This window comes from Panulirus ornatus, chromosome 56, assembly GCF_036320965.1.
Source record: "Panulirus ornatus isolate Po-2019 chromosome 56, ASM3632096v1, whole genome shotgun sequence".
Lineage (NCBI taxonomy): Eukaryota > Metazoa > Arthropoda > Malacostraca > Decapoda > Palinuridae > Panulirus > Panulirus ornatus.
This window is the reverse complement of record NC_092279.1, coordinates 4,205,789-4,222,524: the sequence shown is the minus strand read 5'-3', so window position 1 is coordinate 4,222,524 and position 16,736 is coordinate 4,205,789. Positions and strand designations below refer to the sequence as shown.

Sequence of the window (16,736 nt, the reverse complement as noted above, 5' to 3'; positions counted from 1 at the left end):
TACATCCTTCATGAAAACTCACTGCTTCTAATAGCTTTCCTTTCCTACCATATATTTGGAGCACTTCCCACAAAGTATCTCAATCAACCCTTTACTTACGTAATGCCTGCCCCAGGAGTCCTTTCTATCTTTATGAGGCTCTCGCAGCACTCAGGAAGCTGGCCACATCCTCTGATCAGACTAAAGGTCATAGAGGATTGTGATATTGTGTGTCTTAGAGCAGAGTTTGCAGGGCATTTGAGTAATAGGTGCTTGGTGCCTTCATTATGGTGAGCATGAAGACTTTTCTGTTGTGTTGAAACATTGTTTGGAGTTCTGTAGAGATTGGGGATTTTCAAAGTACATTCAGTAGCGTGTGATTCATGTTTGTCTTGGTAGTAGGGTGAGAGAGAGGTGTGGTAATAAGGAGTTCGTACAAGAGCTGAAGAGAGTGTGCTAAAATGGCTTAGACATATGGAGAGGATAAAGTGAGGAAAAGATGACTAATGCAGTGAACAACTCAGAAATGAGAGGAACAAGGAAAATGAGGAAACCAAGGGGGAGCTGAAATGATGGAATGAAAGATGCATTGAAGGTTCTGGGCCTGAACATGCAAGAGGATGCAAAGCATGCAAGGGATAGAGTGAATTAGAGTGATGTGATGTATTATACAGGGACTACATACCATTATTTGACTGAACCAGGACTTGTGAAGCATTTGGGGCAACTACGGAAGGTGTGTGGTGCTTGATTATGGATAGGGAGGTGTATACTTGTGCATTAAACATGACAGCTCAAAAATAGATGCAATTGAATGAGACCATTTCTTTTTCTGCTCCTGGTGTTACCTCCCTGACATGGGAAACAGCAAACAAAAAGAAAGAAAGAAAGAAAGAAAATTTACGTATATTATGTCTAGATTTTCTTTTCATTCTTATGTAAAAACTTTCAAGTTATATCTTTGCTAACTTCAGTATTATGTAATATTAGAACGTGAAAAATATATGTCATGTATGAGTAATAGTATTGTACATATTTAATATAAGACCATGAAAAATATGTGGTACCGTATCATTAAGTTGTTCATTTTAGAAATTTGTGTCCATGACAGCATTTACTCATATCACAGCAGCTGAATTTTTTTTTTTATTGTGGAAAAGTCCATTTGAGGACAAATGCATGCTTATTAATGATTAATTCAATGATTATATAGATGAAAATTTTATTGCAGATATCAACAATATTTAAGATCAGAACACAAGAAATGTGTGTGATGTCATAGCATTAATTGGTCTATTCCAGTAATTGACATGAACTGGTGTTTACTCAAATCCCTTTTGCATGTGGGATGTAAGTTAAGGATGCATGAGTAAATTGCAAAGCTTGTTATACTTAATTCATCCAATTGGAATGGAGGTAAAGAAATTGAAAGCTGAATAGATAAATTTTACCACCTCCTTTATAATAAAATCCCACGACTTTTAAAAAGTTTTAGTATCTTTTTGCATAACAAGTCTGTAATTAACTTAAACTTACTTTACAGGCAGAGTACGGTGGGCACATTATCTCATTGGTATCAGGTGTCCACATCTCGCAGTCTGGTGCATTGATAACCTTTGTAGTGGAGCGGTTACTAGCCTTGCCATATTTGGTAGTGACTCGTGCTGCTTGTGCCTTGGCGACTCGACGCCTGCACCTGCTTCTAGCCATGCCTCCGGGACAAGTTCTCATTCAACTACCCTTGGAAGATCTTACAAAGATCCTCAGTTACATGAAGGAGAGTAGTCTAGAGAAACGGTAAGTAGGTAGCAGGAGAGAACATTTCTGTGTGTTTCACTTATCTGTCAACTAAAGCATTTTCTGTGTTTGTAATCATAATGTATTTATAATCATCTGGCTCTGCATACGTCAAAAGACATTAATGTTTGATACTAAACAGCATTGTTTACAAAATTTAGCAGAGAAAATGAGTATCTTAACATCCTTTACAAACAGTTCATCTGCTCCATTTTAAACTGTGCTTCACCTACCTGGTCTTCCACCTTTTCAAAAGCCATTAAAACAAAGCTGTATACAACACAAAACAGAGCTCACAGAACAATCATTGGCTTCCTAGCCATGTAAAATACCACCTACACACTGAAACAACAATCCTCTCAGTGCAATCCTACCCCAACATGCTTGACACTCGGTTTTTTGCAGCAGCCTTAGACACACACACACACACACACACACACCCATCCAAACCACATGTAGAAATGACCAGCCTCACACTTCAGCTGCCTTCATTCACAAATTCCCCACCAATAGCAAACATTTTACTGACAGAACACATACCCACTGAAATTACTCCACAAGCACTAAACATCCACCCTTCCAACTTTTGTCTTAAATGCCACCCTGCAAGACATTACCTATCCTTGCATTACTGTAGACTCCAGGTCAACACATCTCAGAGCCTCTCATAACCATGATGCACTTACCACAATGAAGACACTGAACACTGACAGCTCAGTTTTCCTGCACTGTTCCACATAGATACACACACAACACTACTACACCTCTTAAACCAGTGGACATGGCTGGCCTCATGATTGTTGCAGGAAGTAGTAAGCATTAATTAACTTCTTATTTATACTGTATTACATGTTTTTCACAAGATCTGGATTAGGGTACTTACTCCATTGCTTATGCAATAGTAGGTTATGAAAATATGTTGATCCATTCAACCAAGTTCAGTTTACAGTTTTTATTCTGCAAATACGTTCCCCAAATAAATCTCTAATCATTCATATGTTAATGTATGCAGATATGGCCAGATGCATGGACTCCTGCAACGACTTATGGCCCAGGTCCATGGTGTTAATGTTCCACAGGCCAGTGAGGTCTCTATACCTAGTCTGCCTCACCATGGTCCAGATACCACTACACGCTTAGACCTCAACTGGTACCTGCAGCTTGTTAGGAACAGGTAAGTAAATTTTAGTCTCTAATATTCTGTGGCTGTAAAGCTAATTCCTTAGATATTTTCGTACCATTTAGAATATATTCAATAGGAATGGATAAAACATTGTTTATGCTTTTACCACAAATGGTCTCTCCTGTTACTGTGTTGAAACAGCCAAATGGCTTTTTCTTATATGAGATAGAGAAGAGATTCTTTATACTGCACCACAGTTCACTTTTACACTGTCATTCCATACACAATCAAATAGATATTACCAGCACATCCACCCTCTTCCATTAATTTGTATTGAGGCCCAAGATTCACATCCAGACAACACTGTTTGGACTGGTGCTGTACCTTCAAATATACACATCTGCCTTAACACATGCTCCCTAATCCACCCAGGATGATATTTTTTTTCTTACATGCTCGCTTTTACCTTTGTGAACTATCATACCTTCGGCATGTCCTCTCTCATCGCTGTTACACCCTTGCTCACGGCCACCATGTCCTTTCACTCTTGCCACCACACCCTTCCCTCTACCACCACACTCTTCCCCCACCACTGTCATTCCCTCCTTTCTTATTTATCACACCCTCCCTCACTTCTTGCCTCCCAGGCCACCAGACTTTCCCTCATTACCACCAGTCTCTCCCTCTCAGGCTGTCTCACTCTGAATGGCTGATAGCACTGCTCATTGGTTCCAAGCACTCACCCTGCCATTTTCCCTCTCCACATCTCCCTATTTGCCAGCACAGTCTTCCCACTCTACAGTAATATATTTTCCTTAAAATATTTCTCTCAGCAGCCAGCAGTTTCTATCCTGCCAAGGAAATGGATGAGTTATTGGCAGCTGTCATGCATCTGGCAGATTCCTTGATGGGTCTACAACTGTTTATCGGCTTTGGTAATTTTGTTTGGTAACTTCCTTACCTCAACATATGAGAGACTGACAGATAGGGATGTCCTTTTATGGTACAGATTAATCTAAACTTTGTGTTGAGTGTCCACCGGGGAAATCTTGTCTAAATCTGAGTTTGTAGAGGCAGTTGTGAAACCTCTTCCACATTGTGATACATTTGTAATTTTTATTAGAATAATGGCAAAATTCTCATTAATTCTTACTGCTGTACTTTTGTTTGGCTGAGTTTATCTTCTCATGTCATATCACACATCATTGATATATAAGACCATGTATATTTTGTAAAACTGAATTGCTGTTTCCTCTTGCTTTTAATTCAATATTGTCACCTACCTTCCTGTATATAGATAATTCTTATGGACTGTACGGAACTTTTAGACACTATAATGATGATTTTTGTCTACCATTGTATAATTTTTTCAAAAATAACTTTCTACATGTTTCACAGATGTATGCATGGGGAAGGAGGTGGACTGGAGTGTGGCCAGCTTCTGAGTCAACTGGAGTACAGTGAAATTATTAACATCATGTCTGGAAAAACTTTTAATACTGCCCTTTTGACTCATACCCTTAGGCTTGGTCTTACCACTACCTTGCAGGTACAGTACTTGATATCTGATCTTGAAATGGTCTTTGCAGTGCCATTCATTAAAGGTAAAAATTGGTCATAACAGCTAAGTCAGTGCCTTGGTAGCTAGAATTGTATAGAATATTAGAGTCCATGTTGCTGTTTAAGATTTTATCCACTCTTTTGTCAAAATTTTACAAATTAAGGAATACTCTCGCACAACTTTCTTTTTTAGCATTAAACACAGCTACAGAAAGCCATAAAATATATGATAAAATTCTGTTTAGTTTTAAGTGTTTTTCTTTCATGTATTCTTCCTTTCTGAATAAGCTGCCGTATACATTTCATCTTATTGTTGGCATCTAGTTAGCGTTCTCCTGTTAACTTTTTAATTCTACATCTGTTTTTATCGAAAACATTTAATAAAAGATTATATCAGTATATAGCTTTCATTATTTCTCTTGATTGTAAAGACATGTGATACATAAGTGTACAAGTATACCTTCTTGAAGTACTGTATAACACTTTTCATGAACATAGTCTTTTATGTAATCTGCATGATTTGATCAAGTATCATATATTAAATGACAGGCCAACAAAGATTGGGGTGATTGCAACAGCTCGGTGGAAACTGGTGATAGCGAGGAATGTAGCAGTGGAAGTGGCACAGGGGAGGCACCATTGTATACTGCCAGCAAGGTTATCTTGCTTCAGCATCTTGCCCAGGTAGCAGGATCTCTACCACGCCCACATCACACCTTTACTCCAGGTAAAGAATCCTCAAGAAGTTTTTGGAAATAGTATTTGATTTATAGCATGCAAAAGAGGGACTCTTGAATGTGAATGTACTGTGAGGGGTAGCGGTGGTGATGTCTGATCATTACTTGGTGGATGCAAGGGTAAAGATTTTTTAATTTTTTTGCATTAGAGTGGGAGAGAGAGAGAGAGAGAGAGAGTATGTGAGCTTGGAAAAGAGAGTGCGTAAGCAATGGGAGATATTTAGGAAAACAGTGCTGGCATGTGGGAGAGGTGTGTGGTATGTGTAAGATGGGAGGTGGGCAGGTGAGCAAGGATAATGAATGGCGGGGTGATGAACTTAAGTTGCTATAGATAGAGAAGAGAGAGGTGTAAGGGCAGTACTTCATGGGAATCAGTGCAAATGATTGGGAGATAGAATTGGGGTGAGTGAGTATTATCAAACTTCAGAGAGAATAAGATGTTTTGGAAGGCAGTTGATTGTATGAAATAACAAGTAATCAAGTGGAAATCTTGGTGAATGGGCAAATGGGAAAGTGGTAATAGGCAGTGATGAGATGGAGAGGGGATGGGGGGTGGGTATTTTGAAGAACTGTAGAATGTGTTTGACGATAGAGGTAGATGTAGCAGGGTTCAGCCAGGGAGGTATGCAAGGTGAGAGTCATGGCAAGTGGTTTGTTGAAGAAAAAGAAGAGGTGGTTAAAGGCTTGTGTAAGATGAAATATGGCAAGGTAGCTGGAGTGGATGGTATTGCAGTTGAATTTCTGGAGAAAAGGGATGACTGCATAGTTGATTCTTTACTTAGGATTTTGAATGTATGTATGGATCATTAGGTAGAAGTAGTTAGTAGGAACATTAGTTTCGAGCTCCTGCAAACACTGCATTAGAGATGCCCTCTGCCGGTGGCTTGTTAAGGAGAGGCACAAAAGGCTAAGAAGTGGCACAAGAGTTCTCTAGTTATGGAGACTATTGTTGTGTTCCCTTCCTGTATTACTTTTCAACAGGAGGAATAGAGCAAGGAGCCAAGCAAGAAATTTTCTCTGTTTCCTTGCGCTACCTTGCTAACGCCGGAGACAGTGACAAAGTAAAGTATAACACACACATAAGAGATATATGTACATATATATTTGTTAGAGCAAATGGGAATTTCAGTGAAGGGGGCTAATGGGGAGGTGATAACAAGTAGTGGTGATGTGAGAAGGAGATGGAGTGAGTATTTTGAAGGTTTGTTGAATGTGTTTGATGATAGAGTGGCAGATATAGGGTGATTTGGTCGAGGTGGTGTGCAAAGTGAGAGGGTTAGGGAAAATGATTTGGTAAACAGAGAAGAGGTAGTAAAAGCTTTGCAGAAGATGAAAGCCGGCAAGGCAGCAGGTTTGGATGGTATTGCAGTGGAATTTATTAAAAAAGGGGGTGACTGTATTGTTGACTGGTTGGTAAGGTTATTTAATGTATGTATGATTCATGGTGAGGTGCCTGAGGATTGGTGGAATGCTTGCATAGTGCCATTGCACAAAGGCAAAGGGGATAAGAGTGAGTGCTTAAATTACAGAGGTATAAGTTTGTTGTTTGCTTTGAAGAATGTATGTGAGAAATACTTAGAAAAGCAAATGGATTTGTATGTAGCATGTATGGATCTGGAGAAGGCATATGATAGAGTTGATAGAGATGCTCTGTGGAAGGTATTAAGAATATATGGTGTGGGAGGCAAGTTGTTAGAAGCAGTGAAAAGTTTTATTCGAGGATGTAAGGCATGTGTACGTGTAGGAAGAGAGGAAAGTGATTGGTTCTCAGTGAGTGTAGGTTTGCGGCAGGGGTGTGTGATGTCTCCATGGTTGTTTAATTTGTTTATGGATGGGGTTGTTAGGGAGGTGAATGCAAGAGTTTTGGAAAGAGGGGCAAGTATGAAGTCTGTTGTGGATGAGAGAGCTTGGGAAGTGAGTCAGTTGTTGTTCGCTGATGATACAGCGCTGGTGGCTGATTCATGTGAGAAACTGCAGAAGCTGGTGACTGAGTTTGGTAAAGTGTGTGAAAGAAGAAAGTTAAGAGTAAATGTGAATAAGAGCAAGGTTATTAGGTACAGTAGGGTTGAGGGTCAAGTCAATTGGGAGGTAAGTTTGAATGGAGAAAAACTGGAGGAAGTAAAGTGTTTTAGATATCTGGGAGTGGATCTGGCAGCGGATGGAACCATGGAAGTGGAAGTGGATCATAGGGTGGGGGAGGGGGTGAAAATCCTGGGAGCCTTGAAGAATGTGTGGAAGTCGAGAACATTATCTCGGAAAGCAAAAATGGGAATGTTTGAAGGAATAGTGGTTCCAACAATGTTGTATGGTTGCGAGGCGTGGGCTATGGATAGAGTTGTGCGCAGGAGAGTGGATGTGCTGGAAATGAGATGTTTGAGGACAATGTGTGGTGTGAGGTGGTTTGATCGAGTAAGTAACGTAAGGGTAAGAGAGATGTGTGGAAATAAAAAGAGCGTGGTTGAGAGAGCAGAAGAGGGTGTTTTGAAATGATTTGGGCACATGGAGAGAATGAGTGAGGAAAGATTGACCAAGAGGATATATGTGTCGGAGGTGGAGGGAACGAGGAGAAGTGGGAGACCAAATTGGAGGTGGAAAGATGGAGTGAAAAAGATTTTGTGTGATCGGGGCCTGAACATGCAGGAGGGTGAAAGGAGGGCAAGGAATAGAGTGAATTGGATCGATGTGGTATACCGGGGTTGACGTGCTGTCAGTGGATTGAATTAGGGCATGTGAAGCGTCTGGGGTAAACCATGGAAAGCTGTTTAGGTATGTATATTTGCGTGTGTGGACGTGTATGTATATACATGTGTATGGGGGTGGGTTGGGCCATTTCTTTCTTCTGTTTCCTTGCGCTACCTCGCAAACGCAGGAGACAGCGACAAAGGAAAAAAAAGAAAAAAAAGAAAAAAGTTTGTTGAGTATTCCTGGTAAATTATATGGGAGGGTATTGATTGAGAGGGTGAAGGCATGTACAGAGCATCAGATTGGGGAAGAGCAGTGTGGTTTCAGAAGTGGTAGAGGATGTGTGGATCAGGCATTTGCTTTGAAGAATGTATGTGAGAAATACTTAGAAAAGCAAATGGATTTGTATGTAGCATTTATGGATCTGGAGAAGGCATATGATAGAGTTGATAGAGATGCTCTGTGGAAGGCACTAAGAATATATGGTGTGGGAGGCAAGTTGTTAGAAGCAGTGAAAAGTTTTTACCGAGGATGTAAGGCATGTGTACGTGTAGGAAGAGAGGAAAGTGATTGGTTCTCAGTGAATGTAGGTTTGCGGCAGGGGTGTGTGATGTCTCCATGGTTGTTTAATTTGTTTATGGATGGGGTTGTAAGGGAGGTGAATGCAAGAGTTTTGGAAAGAGGGGCAAGTATGCAGTCTGTTTTGGATGAGAGAGCTTGGGAAGTGAGTCAGTTGTTGTTCGCTGATGATACAGCGCTGGTGGCTGATTCATGTGAGAAACTGCAGAAGCTGGTGACTGAGTTTGATAAAGTGTGTGAAAGAAGAAAGTTAAGAGTAAATGTGAATAAGAGCAAGGTTATTAGGTACAGTAGGGTTGAGGGTCAAGTCAATTGGGAGGTAAGTTTGAATGGAGAAAAACTGGAGGAAGTAAAGTGTTTTAGATATCTGGGAGTGGATCTGGCAGCGGATGGAACCATGGAAGCGGAAGTGAATCATAAGGTGGGGGAGGGGGCTAAAATCCTGGGAGCCTTGAAGAATGTTTGGAAGTCGAGAACATTATCTCGGAAAGCAAAAATGGGTATGTGTGAAGGAATAGTGGTTCCAACAATGTTGTATGGTTGCAAGGCGTGGGCTATGGATAGAGTTGTGCGCAGGAGGGTGGATGTGCTGGAAAGGAGATGTTTGAGGACAATATGTGGTGTGAGGTGGTTTGATCGAGTAAGTAATGTAAGGGTAAGAGAGATGTGTGGAAATAAAAAGAGCATGGTTGAGAGAGCAGAAGAGGGTGTTTTGAAATGGTTTGGGCACATGGAGAGAATGAGTGAGGAAAGATTGACCAAGAGGATATATGTGTCGGAGGTGGAGGGAACGAGAAGTGGGAGACCAAATTGGAGGTGGAAAGATGGAGTGAAAAAGATTTTGAGTGATTGGGGCCTGAACATGCAGGAGGGTGAAAGGCGTGCAAGGAATAGAGTGAATTGGATCGATGTGGTATACCGAGGTCGACGTGCTGTCAATGGATTGAATCAGGGCATGTGAAGCGTCTGGGGTAAACCATGGAAAGTTGTGTGGGGCCTGGATGTGGAAAGGGAACTGTGGTTTCGGGCATTATTGCATGACAGCTAGAGACTGAGTGTGAACGAATGGGGCCTTTGTTGTCTTTTCCTAGTGCTACCTCGCACACATGAGGGGGGAGGGGGATGGTATTCCATGTGTGGCGAGGTGGCGATGGGAATGAATAAAGGCAGACAGTGTGAATTGTGTGCATGGGTATATATGTATGTGTATATATATGTGTACATTGAGATGTATAGGTATGTATATTTGCTTGTGTGGACATGTATGTATATACATGTGTATGGGGGTGGGTTGGGCCATTTCTTTCGTCTGTTTCCTTGCGCTACCTCGCAAACGTGGGAGACAGCGACAAAGCAAAATAATAATAAAATAATAATATTTGTTTGATGTATGTTAAGTCCTGTTATTTAGATACATAATCATAAGCACAGACCTTGATGACTCCTTGATGTTCTCACGCACAAACCTGTGTTGTCAGCTGCAAAACATAGAATTCCATTGTGAAGTAGGATCTCATCTGTATTTTCTCCTCCTGAACATTGAAAGACTACTTCAGATAAAACCTAAGGCATTAAGTAAATACTGTTCTGAGCACTGTATCCACAGAAATATGCTTTTTCTGCTGCTTGGATGGAACTTCCTGATTCGGTTCTTGTAGATAATGCATGCAGTGAACTACATGAGACTGAGTAAATAAGCACACAGAAGAAAGAGGACTCCTGTTCCATCAGGATAAAGCCAATTAAAATATCTCTGTATTACATATGAATTTAGGGATTTCACTTTATTAAGAATTTCGGAATTACTGCTTACATTGACTTTTCCTTGTTAGTCAATCAGCCACGTATCTGTGTTAACAGGAAAAACTTAGAAATTTTTTCGCATTATGAACATGGTAGCATAACATTTAGATTAGAATAGATGTAATACATGAGCGAATTCACCAGTATGCTTATGTTTGGGTAGTTGTGGAAATATTGTAAGATTTAAAAGCGGATCATACTTCAATATATTAGTGTTGAGGAACGAGTTGGCATAGTCACATGAAAGCAATTGCTTATACTCTCTCTTCAGAGGCAAATGGTTATGATTAAGAGCCAAATTTAACTATCCAAGTTGAAATGATTTAATTAACTCATCTTTTTATGTTAAATTTATTACAGGTGGAGGAAACAAATACAGTGAGAGAGTGTGCAAGTTACTCTCTGGTGATGATGGTATAGGCAGTGTGGTGGACACTTTGGCTCCTGCTGTAGTCGAGTATCTCACTTCCATGACACGACTTCCATTGGGAGCACAAGTATTGCCAGACAACTCGGAGCATATTCTTAGATTTGCTCTTCTTGCCATGGAGGTCAGTTACATTTGATCTGTTGAATTTTGCAGATGTGAAAAATTTCTTGTTGCCCTAGCTTAATCATCTTATTTCCATAAAATACCTTTCAAATAACTCCGACCATATCATAGGCTTACCAGTATACGCAACCAACAGTGCAGTCTGCCTGCTATATGTATATCTTACTTTTCCCTTCCTTTTTATCTCCATTTTCTTTCTTGTATCCTAAATCATCAGATTATTATATCTTGACCAAATCTTAACCTCCACCACCTTGTCAATATCATTATGGTGGTGAGCTGTGTGTCCATTGTCTTGTTTTACTTCATTAGTTATTTGAAAAATTACAGATTATCTCTTTAAAACTCACAGTGCTTTTGTAATACTAATTTGGAATTGTGTTTGAACCCTTCAGAATGTTAAGTGCATTTTTAACACTTAAACTATGCCATTTATCTGAAGTGGTGCTCCCCAGTGTGCTGAAAAAAAATCCCTTCCCATGAGCATGAAACATTATCTTGCAAAATTGAGAGGGAGGAACAATGTGGTTTCAGGAGTGGTAGAGGATCTGTGGATCAGGTGTTTGCTTTAAAGGGTGTTTGAGAAATTCTTATAGAAACAAAAGGATTTGTGTGTGGCATTTATGGATTTGGAAAAAGCATATGATTGGGATGCCTATGTGGAAGGTTTTATAATTATAACTCTTCTTTCAGCTTCAGCTGCACCATCATTTTTTCTCCCTTGCATGACTTTCAACTTCAGCTCTTCCATTCCCATCCATCTTAATCTTTAATATGTAGCACTTAAACTCATCTAGAATATCCAGTTCTTCATCATGCAGACTTTTTGAACACTGTTTTCTCATCCTTTTCAAAAACTTGTCTCTTATTCGCATTCTTTTTCAGCCTCCTCTTTCTAAGTACATCATCAGAACAGCTCACCTTTCCATCCAATGCTTCCACTGAATTAGTTAACATCATAACATCATCTGCATAAAACAACTGCTGCAGCTTCCATTCTGACTTTCCAAGGGAAAATATTACTCTTATGATCCATCCATTAAAATGTTAGATAGCCATGGTGATGTCATACAACCTTGCTGCATTTGTTTTACTTGTGAATAGCATTCTTTAGTTTTCTGTACACTATATAAAGAGTCAGGGTTGGAACCTTCTAAAGCACTTTCATTCAGGCAAGATATACGTCTGTTACTTAAAGGGTCGAATTATTTTACTAAACAAAGAATACCTCAGTCTTAGTAATTTTCAGTTTATGTAAATAAGATTATTTTCAGTCACACAATTATAATCACATTTAGCAATATGTTCCTCCTTTTTCCAGTTTCTGCATTGGCAAGTCTGGTTAGGAAGTGTGAGCGTTGAGGTTGCCAGTCTGTGCCTGAATTGCGTGGATGCTGTTTTACGTTGTGTTACCCTGGCCAGTCTGTTAAGTCTGCCAGATAGAATCTCATATGTGTCTTCTATGGTAGCTGCTCTTCATGCTGCAGCATCATATCTCATCAAACCAAGGGCATTACCAAGGTATGTAGGGGAAGATTTTTGTAAGGAATGAAGCTAACCTCAAAAATCCACAAATTAGTCAAACAAGCAGCAAATTTTTCTACATGTTTAAAAAAAAAATGACAAAGCTCTTCTTTTTTTTTTTTGAGTGAATCCCTCTTAACATTTGAATTATTGCAAAATGTGACTTCAATAACTGCAATGCTGGTATCTGTGTATTTTTCCATACCTTTTTTCCATTTCTCGCAGTAGTAAGGTAACACCATAAACAGGTGAAGAACACCAAAATCAGAAACCCTATCCACAACCAGTCCCTTAAGACGCTCTCTATGGTTTCCCCTGACAACTTCGTGTCTTGTTTAACCTCATTTACATTAGGTCACCCCTTATACCTCATTGCTCCATTTTACTCTATCACATGCACACCTCTAACCTTCCTGCATGTTTAGGCATCAGATATTCGAGGCCTTTTTCATCTCATCCACCTCCTCCTCGGTTTATCCCATTTCTATTTTTCCTCCACTTCCGATGTACATGCCCTTTAACCTCTGTTAAACCAATGTGACACTCCCTTTTACTTTTCTCATACGTATTCAGCAGTTGGGACTATATGCCATAAAGTGCATTGATGGCTAAGGATGTGTATTAGTAAACTTAGAGGATGTTCATCTTTCTTCTACCTTTTAAAGAGTGGACTGAATTGAGGGTAATAGAGGATTAAGCTGTGGTATGAAAGTGTAAACTCGTAAAACAGATATTTTGTCCTTTTTATTTGCAGTCTTCCTACAAGCTTGAACCAGTGTTTAAATGGAGGAGAAAGTAGCCCTCTTATAGCCTGCAGGAGACTCATGCAGCTTGTGTCTTGGCTGGAAGCTGGTAGTGTGCGTGACCTTCCAGGTTGCATTGCTCAGCCTATTAGGTTAGTAGTCTATGTTAGTAATGAGGTATAAATATTCATATCTGTCATTATAGACACAATTCAGCATATTTTGGTTTTTCTTTTTATACGTTGGATATAAGATTTCATTTATTCCTCTTAATGAAATCCAAAAAACTCAGTTCTTGTAGCCTGAGCTGAGAATGATGTGTACACTATAATTTTTTACATGTAAATCTTTTGTATGCTGTTTTCTTAGGGGCATAATAATGGGTTTGGGACGGATGCCAGTGGTGAACAGTATAGTGAGAATACCTCCTGACATGTGGACACTTGGTTGGACTCCACAGTTCTCTGGGGAACATGGTACAAATTTGCCACCAGTCCCTGTGGAATTGTTGCAAGAAACAGATGTGCTCAAGCAGTTTATATTCAGGTTGGTAGTTTATCCGTTAAGCTGTTGACTTATCTTTTATAGGCAACTTGGCTACTCTTCTCTGTAATTTCACATATATAAAGAAGCATATGTTGCATTTAGTTTCAGCATTTTCAGAAATTTGCTGAAAATGTACCATTATGTATAATATTATTAAGTCTGCATGTTAGGCTCATTACTTATTATTTTCTTTGTTACATTATTACTTGGACTTACCGTTTTAGATAATTGAGCATATGTATGGCCTGAAAATTTTATCTAATTTTATTAACCTCTAGTTCTTACTTTATCATACTTGTCTGCCATTTCCCACATGAATGAGGTAGCACAAGGAACAGATGAAGACTGCCACATTTGCTCACATATAGTTGGCATTTTCATTAATTTAAATTTGTTATTATGTTTTTATTTTTAGTGACATATTTAATATTATACATGACTTGGGCTGTTACATAACTTTGCTTTGTAAACCATTGAAATTATTACAGTTCCTTATTTGCTCAACATGGTGAAGTGAGTGTTTTTTTTTATTTATGGGGCTGTATTTTTAACCTTAATTCCTAGCCATACATCTTTTTAAACTTCCATATCCTGTATGCCTTCATAGTTTCACCTCATAGCATATAATTTCATCCATCCATAATTCTAATACTATTGAGGTACTTCACATTTTAAAAACATTGCATGCTTTAATCTTTTCTTGCACATTTTTGGACTGTCCACCTTCCAAATAACTGTTCACTGTTCATATTAAATATGATTCAGAAAGATGAAGTTCATTTTCATGTGTACCCTTACTTCTTCTCTTCCTTCGTGAGGTTATAGTTTTTTGCCTTTTTCAGTAACTCGGCTCTTATTTCAAGTACCATTTATATTGCCCCTCTCCAAATTTTATCTACTAGATCTCAGAGGTTCTTTGAGTGTAGGAACCAAACTTAGATGCATATTCTAATTTGGGGCCAGGATTAAATACATGTAGTTTATTGAGCATTTCCTTATCATTGCACATAAATGCAAATGCATTATCAACCAGCTGATAATTTGCCTCCTCACCAATACTTTTGACATGCTATTTTAACAAAATTGCAATCAGGTATAAAAAAAATATTTTTTATGTCAAAAGAATCATTGTCATATTCTGTACTGTAATAGAGTATGTTCTACCAATTAATGTGCATACAATTTTATTTTGAGTAGCTTATGTAGAATCTTGATTATATCCTATGAAACATCACCTCAAATTATCGTTACTGACAGTATATAGAAATATCTTGCTGTTTCCTCTCCATATTATCTATCTCTTCCAGTTAATACCCACCAATCTATCTTTTCACAATATTATCTGTCCATCCTTATACAATATTTTCTCTGCGTACGACATGGAATGATGGGGCTGTCCATGAGTTTCGAGCTTCCTTCCTCTGTCGAATATCATAGGAAATGAAAAATTTTTCATATGTATCATTGCCTCACATCCACCCATACCTGTATTGCACATGTACATTAATTTCCTTAAGCCTCTTATACTCACTTGCATTACACCTAAGGTTTCAGCTATGTATTCATTTCTGTTTACTTATGTGATATCCTCTTCAGTCTGTCTTACGATTTTATCATTTTCAGGAAAAATTTTTACATTTCAGTTTTCAGTTATCTAAATAATCTATGGGTAGTGTCTCCCTTGAATGGCTGATGATCATCGGGGTTTTCCAGAATGGAGCTCTTTGGTTGGATTGGTCGTCAGCAGTTTGAAGAAACATGGATGGCACTCTTATCAGTGTTGAATTCTACCCCAAGTGAGAATACTCCAGCAGAGGAACTACCTTTCATAAATCTGGTAAGTGCCTTTATATACATATCCAGTGGTCTTTTGTCTAATTACTTGCTTACAAACTGGTTTCAGATAGGTTCAAAATGTGTATATGATACTTGTCTTAAAAGGGTAAGTTTTTACACGTTTTTTTATAGAATGTAGGTATTTGTTATGCTTTCATGTATTTGCAATTGTATCAGCAACTTGTAACCCTTAGTAAACAATCTGCAGTTTGTGGATTTGCAGGTTTTTGCTCATACTAATATGGATATTTGGGTTACATTGCTATTATTAGTTGTAAGGTCATATTTCCAGTAGATGGTTACCCCACATTTCGTATCCAGGAATGTTTGCACTTAAAACTGATATAGCAGTTAACAATGGCTTAAGTAAACTTGGCTGTAATAACCTTCACATCATCTAGGAGGAGGTCCCATTGCATTTTAAACCACCTCAGAAAACCCAGCAGTAGCACATTGGTGTCTTCATTCATACTTATGTTCTCTTGAAAAGAAATATGATGTCTACAGCCTTTTCCTGGAAATGTCTCTACTGTGTCTTGAATGAATTTGTATTATTTTCTTACTGATGTGGAGTTGACTATTTATAATTATAGATAGAAAACAGTGCTTTATTCCCCATTAAGGAATGATTTTACTGTACTATAATTAAAGAGGGGACGGGAACGGGGGGCCAGAAATCCTCCCCTCCTTGTATTTTTAACTTTCTAAAATGGGAAACAGAAGAAGGAGTCACGCGGGGAGTGCTCATCCTCCTCGAAGGCTCAGACTGGGGTGTCTAAATGTGTGTGGATGTAACCAAGATGTGAAAAAAGGAGAGATAGGTAGTATGTTTGAGGAAAGGAACCTGGATGTTTTGGCTCTGAGTGAAACGAAGCTCAAGGGTAAAGGGGAAGAGTGGTTTGGGAATGTCTTGGGAGTAAAGTCAGGGGTTAGTGAGAGGACAAGAGCAAGGGAAGGAGTAGCAGTACTCCTGAAACAGGAGTTGTGGGAGTATGTGATAGAATGTAAGAAAGTAAATTCTCGATTAATATGGGTAAAACTGAAAGTTGATGGAGAGAGATGGGTGATTATTGGTGCATATGCACCTGGGCATGAGAAGAAAGATCATGAGAGGCAAGTGTTTTAGGAGCAGCTGAATGAGTGTGTTAGTGGTTTTGATGCACGAGACCGGGTTATAGTGATGGGTGATTTGAATGCAAAGGTGAGTAATGTGGCAGTTGAGGGAATAATTGGTATACATGGGGTGTTCAGTGTTGTAAATGGAAATGGTGAAG

At 39.0% G+C, this 16,736-nt stretch overlaps 1 protein-coding gene across 2 annotated transcripts in view; it reads left to right on the top strand.

Moving 5' to 3' along the window:
- Nucleotides 1–16,736, top strand: part of htt (huntingtin) — a 133,184-nt gene that overhangs the window by 91,082 nt on the left and 25,366 nt on the right. For both annotated transcript variants that reach the window (XM_071693678.1, XM_071693679.1), the window contains exons 36-44: nucleotides 1,523–1,776; nucleotides 2,789–2,950; nucleotides 4,298–4,448; nucleotides 5,009–5,186; nucleotides 10,621–10,811; nucleotides 12,135–12,334; nucleotides 13,092–13,232; nucleotides 13,450–13,626; nucleotides 15,340–15,463. In XM_071693678.1, the coding sequence (XP_071549779.1) occupies nucleotides 1,523–1,776; nucleotides 2,789–2,950; nucleotides 4,298–4,448; nucleotides 5,009–5,186; nucleotides 10,621–10,811; nucleotides 12,135–12,334; nucleotides 13,092–13,232; nucleotides 13,450–13,626; nucleotides 15,340–15,463 (1,578 nt within the window). The remainder of the gene's footprint in view (nucleotides 1–1,522; nucleotides 1,777–2,788; nucleotides 2,951–4,297; nucleotides 4,449–5,008; nucleotides 5,187–10,620; nucleotides 10,812–12,134; nucleotides 12,335–13,091; nucleotides 13,233–13,449; nucleotides 13,627–15,339; nucleotides 15,464–16,736) is intronic.